Source organism: Erigeron canadensis, chromosome 4, assembly GCF_010389155.1.
Source record: "Erigeron canadensis isolate Cc75 chromosome 4, C_canadensis_v1, whole genome shotgun sequence".
Taxonomy (NCBI): Eukaryota; Viridiplantae; Streptophyta; class Magnoliopsida; order Asterales; family Asteraceae; genus Erigeron; species Erigeron canadensis.
This window is the reverse complement of record NC_057764.1, coordinates 21,153,710-21,159,352: the sequence shown is the minus strand read 5'-3', so window position 1 is coordinate 21,159,352 and position 5,643 is coordinate 21,153,710. Positions and strand designations below refer to the sequence as shown.

At 32.3% G+C, this 5,643-nt stretch overlaps 1 protein-coding gene across 1 annotated transcript; it reads right to left on the bottom strand.

Moving 5' to 3' along the window:
* Positions 1-2,295: 2,295 nt before the first annotated feature.
* Positions 2,296-5,332, bottom strand: LOC122598410 (GDSL esterase/lipase At1g28590-like). Its single transcript, XM_043771007.1, has 5 exons — positions 5,034-5,332; positions 4,611-4,826; positions 3,087-3,235; positions 2,713-2,989; positions 2,296-2,629 (listed from the first exon to the last, which is right to left on the bottom strand). Exons 1-5 carry the CDS (start codon positions 5,314-5,316, stop codon positions 2,364-2,366), a joined length of 1,191 nt encoding a protein of 396 aa, XP_043626942.1. The 5' UTR covers positions 5,317-5,332; the 3' UTR covers positions 2,296-2,363.
* Positions 5,333-5,643: the final 311 nt, after the last annotated feature.

Here is a 5,643-nt window from a genome sequence, read left to right as displayed (position 1 = left end):
TGATGTGTATTCATGTGTAACTATAGGTTGTGATCATGTGACGAATATTGCTCGCTTGTAGATTAATCTAAACTTGTTGTAGTTGCTCAAGGTGAGTTCGTAGCCCCTTTCTTTACACGATTTTGGGGTGAAAAGTGTACATCGTGTTTCATGGTTTCGTTTGATCGTTCGTTTATGTAAGTAATAAAGGTTATGTGATCGTTTGAATTGTGAATCAAGATTGTATGATTGTTTGGCTAGTTTATCAAGGTTATGTGATCGTTTGAATTGTGACCCAAGGTTGTATGATTGTTTGGCTAGTTTATCAAGGTTATGTGATCGTTTGAATTGTGAATGAAGGTTGTATGATTGTTTGGCTAGTTTATCAAGGTTATGTGATCGTTTGAATTGTGAATCAAGGTTGTATGATTGTTTGGCTAGTGTATCAAGGTTATGTGATCGTTTGAATTATGAATCAAGGTCGTATGATTGTTTGGCTACTTTATCAAGGTTATGTACTCGTTTGAATTGTGAATCAAGGTTATGTGGTTGTATATGATCCAATCAAGGTTTCAAGGCTTGGTGATCATTTAACGATCCCAATTAATGAGATCATTTAATGACCCAATCAAGCTTTCAAGGTTGTGTGATCGTTTATCGATCCAAATCAAGGTTCAAGGTTATATGATCATTTAATGATCTAATTGTGTTCGTATCAAGGTTAAACGGTTTTTATCCCGACACTTGTTTCTTATAGTCAAAAACTACGAACTCACCAAATTTATGTTGACGCTTTTTAGTACGTTTTTCAGGTAATCAAGTGAATCAAAGACGTGATGGATGATTGCATTGCATGCGATAGGATTGAGCTTGGACTTTGTGGATCCGTGATTCATTGCACCCGTGTATGGGTTATGCCTAGGATTGTTAGCCATCATTTGGATTATCTCTTTTGTAAACTATTGATGGTGTTGTGCTCCTTGTACATTATTTGATCCGTAACTTGTAATTGTACTTGAATTATGTATGGCTTACTCAATCCTTGAATGCATTTAGCACCTCTACTTAATTTCCATGTCACACTGAGCTTTTCTACTAATGCCCCAAATTTCCGCCTTGTTGGGGTGTTACACTTTGATCCAAAGGATCCATCTACTTGGGAAGCCCATTTGACCCATAATATCAAATCGAATCGAAGGCCTTCTCAATATCTAATTTTAGACAGAACGCTTCTTGCTTGCTTCTTTCAAGCCAATTAATGATCTCATTAAGCATTAATGGGCCGTTCATAATCTATATTGAGTTCATCTTGAAATCCTAGGGTATTGTCTTCTCGAATTACAACAATAACTTTTGAAGTGTTGTTGATGCTTGCAATGCTTGTTTCTGAGAGACTGGTTCAATGCTCCCAAGTCATGCTCAAGTTTATCATACACGAACCTCTTTAAGTTGATAATTTATTAATTTATTGAAATAATAATATCTCGTTAAATTATTGAAATACTCTGCTCTCAATTTACTAATTTATAAAGGTTTTACTATAATGAGTTATCAGCTTGACAAGTTGATTTCAACATCAAAACACTATAATTTATCACAACTTACTTTCTATTGTTTAAAATAACTACTTTTTTAAAACTTGTTCCGTAATTCGATTTTTACCATCACGTAAACCCAAAATCAACAAAAAGACATAAAACTATGTTGAAGAAACGTTGACTCGGGCCAACTCCACCTTCCACTGCGACATGATGAGTGAGATGATTTCTAATGAAACATTTTAATTAGCATTAAAATGTTTTAAAGTCAGAAAACTAGATATTAATAAATCATTCATAAAATGTGCAAGAGTCTTGAAGATTTTGATCACTTACAGCTTGGAGTAGTAAGCTTGAGGGTTCGATCAGAAGCAAATGTCATACAATGCTTCGTTATCAAGAACCATACACTCGTCAGCAATTTTCACAAGTTGGTGAACAGACAATGTAGCATTGTAAGGCTCGACAACAGTGTCGGAAGCCTTGGGAGATGGGAATTCAGAGAAACTCTTCCCTGATCTTCGAAATCAGAAGGGTTCCCATCCTAGATCCAGTTCCACCTCCAAGGGTATGACAGACCTTATTAATGATATATGAATTTTGTTCGAGAAGACCAATATGAAAAAAGCATGTCACAAAACAATGTTAATACATATAGACCATAAAATTACAAAGCATATCTTTTCCCAGGTTATTATTTAAAAAAAAAAACATTGTCACAAAACAATGTTAATATATACATCATATAATAATTTGACTACTATTTACAAAACATCTATATTCCAAAGTAATTACTTGTACCCCAACGGCTTGAATAATTAAGAATCAATCCATTTTAACCATTGCTTACATAAAACTTGAAAATTCTTCTACCCCTTGTAGCATGGAAGTAGGACACAAGGAATTAAACTTTGGAGAAGTGAATGACCCTTCAAATAAGCTCTTGAAAATAACTTTATATGCCGCTTCCGTCAAGTGAAAACCATCCCAATTAACGTACGTATCCGGCTGATCACATAGTGTTGATTTTGGGTCTGCACATGCTACGGATGGATTGTAGTTAAATGGCCCTCCACCACCACAACAAGCTTTTAGTGCACCATTTGTGAAACCTACAATATTTCTAAATCTTGTAAAAATTTGAGTTTATAAGTTTTGATTACATATATGTTAAACTCAATGGTTATTATGTTACCATATTTGTATGGATTGCGAAAAAATTGCATGGCAGCATTGTAGTAGTCGGCGTAAATGATATTGACTTCAGGATGAATTTCCCGGATTTGATTTAGTTCTGTTTGAAGAAGTTCGTTGTGGTACCTAGCGAGCTTGTTCAATTGAATAATGCAGCCAGTTGAGTTATCATACTGTACCTCGTTAGAACCATAAAAAATCGTCAAATAAGAAGCAGAGCACCCAATCGGTAAATTTCCCGGAATAACAAGAGTGTTGGCACCTAGCTCAATAAGTTCCTGTGTTGCCAGAATTAATAATCACCGGTTAATGAATCGAAAGTTTACTATTGTCAAACAAATAACTGTTAATTAGGGCAAAAGACATATTATCTACATTGACTGCTGAGATGACTGCCTTGATCACAAAAGGAGGATATGTCTCCACCTCATCGATAGATTTTCCAGCAATTAATGCATAATTATAATCATTTCCTCCGATCTCTCCCATAAGAATCAAAGAGTGACCAATCAAGTTCTTACAATCTGCACCAAATTTAGCTTCGAATATAAGACTTTTTATGATGCTTAATTAACTACTAGGCCACCTTAGTAGTGGTTATGTTAAATTGTACTAAAAATGTGCATTGTTGGATGATTTTCTAAAAAAATCCTTTTGATTTTTTTAAAACTATATTGTAAATGAATTACTTATTTATCTCAATATCTTTCAACTTTAGATATCATGAGAATATATATTAATACATACTTTTTTATACTTTTGTATAAAAAGATTTCTCATTTTAAACTTGAAAGTATGATTTGAAGGTGTCTTTTGTGTCAATACATGTTATAATCTACTAAATAAAAAAGTAATGATGATGTATTAGAGAATAATGATAATATATATGAAGTTGCTATAGAAGTACACGTTGCTATACACGTACACTTTATTCCTATATGAATATGAATATATGTTGTCGACATTAAAATAAAGTGACAAAGACATATGATATGATGATCATATACCTCTTAAAGGTTAATCCTAATTAAGAGAATGGAACGAGTCAATGATACTCTTCCGTTGTTATCATGTCATTAATAGTAAAACATATATTCATTATAAGCGCTTGCAGATATAACTATTATTTATGTTAATCTTTTTGAAACAACATGAATTACTTACGGGTCATTATATTATTCCACTCACTACAACAAATATGTCATTTACTTACACTTGTTTTTTCATACTTTTAAAAACTGTGAAATTTTTTTTTAATTTAATCACATGTAAAAATGTGTAGAAAATAATTTACATTTTAAAGTGAAAAGAAATTTAAAAAATCACAATATTTACACACTTATACATGTGGAAAAGAAAAGTTTACATTTTCAAGTGTGTAAAAATATATCAATTGTTCACACTTAAGAGTATGAAAGTTAATATGTAACATTTATTTTCTCCACACATAGAGGGTGAGAAGAAATCATGTGTTACAAATTGGCTTTCACACTTTTAAGTGTGAAATATTTGACAATTGTTCACACTTTTAAGTGTTAATATTTTGTTTACACATTTATAAATGTGAAAAAATTTTAACTTTTGAAATTTATTCACACTTTTAAATGTAATTTTTTTCTACACATTTTTATATGTGATTAAATTCGTAATTTTTTTAATTTTTTATAAAGGAATTTTTTTTTGTAGTGACACAAAATCCAAAGAACACCCACACGAGGGAACACATGCATCATAGGTGAAAAATAACTCTTGATACGTAACATGAATTAAACTCTAGCTAACTTTTCTTTTGTCAAATCTCAAATTTAAACCCAAACCACCATATTATTCAAGTAATTTGGTACCTAATTAATTTAAACAACTTTATTAATTGGCTAACAATTTTATTATGGTAATTACCTGAAACTGAAGAACAAATAGAAGGCAACGATTCTTTGAACCATTCCAACTGAACACCCAATGATTCCTCAGTCATGTTAACCACTCCTCTTGCTTCGTGAAACGAAGTACCCAACGCTGTCGCACCCGCCACAGCGTAATTAACTCCTCGTCCCAACCGCGAAAAATTGTTAATGGCTTGAGACGGTGGTATGAACGGCAATCCAAGACTTTCAGCTTCAAAGCAAACCAAGGATCACTAATAATGTTAATAATTGTCTCAAACTGAAGTCATAAGTTTTTTAAAAAAATTATGTTATTTAATCACATGGGTATATAAAAAATTTGTTTTGTAAAGTAAAATGCAGGGGCTGCCCGTTTATTAAAGTATGTATTAATTTCTCATATATTATTCGGCACATTTTTTTTTGAGTAAGAACTTACCGACAAAATCAATGATAAGACGGCCATTAGAGCAACGCCCTGTTGGAGTTTGGAAAAAACTTTCACCATATGGAGGAGATAAGGAATAGGGCTCAACATTGGATGTACGTGAAAGTTGTTTCACATTTCCAGTGTCAGCTAACGAGTCGCCAAAGCTTATGATGGACTTATAACATCCGTTAACATACGTGTTACATGAAAATAATAACATTGTTAACATGAGGTATAGAGATGATGAATATGCCATATTGGAGAATATATGAATAGATCGAGGCTTAACCATAAGATGTGGAAACCAACTTTTATGGAAGCTTGGTTTGTGATTGATCTCATATCTTCTTCTATCTAGCTATATATATAATGGTAAAGAAAGTTAGCTTGCCTGATATTTACACTTATATATAATACAAACTATAGCTCACAAAAGCATTACAATATTCTATACATATGACTTTACACATTTGCCCTCGGATGAAATTATTATGCTAATCTTAATTATATTATACTACTAAGTACTACAATATCTGCCAACACTACAACCTTATTGCATTATACGAGTATTATATTGACACGGGACTTATGATATTAATATTATTAATATTAGGTTTTC

Bases quoted from the DNA above. Each gene is read 5' to 3' on its own strand.
- LOC122598410 (XM_043771007.1), bottom strand. From the start codon at position 5,316: ATGGTTAAGCCTCGATCTATTCATATATTCTCCAATATGGCATATTCA. The intron at 3,236-4,610 runs GTAATTACCATA...AATTTGGTGCAG, and splicing joins TATTTGTTCTTCAGTTTCAG to ATTGTAAGAACTTGATTGGT. The intron at 2,990-3,086 runs GTAGATAATATG...CTGGCAACACAG, and splicing joins CAGTCATCTCAGCAGTCAAT to GAACTTATTGAGCTAGGTGC.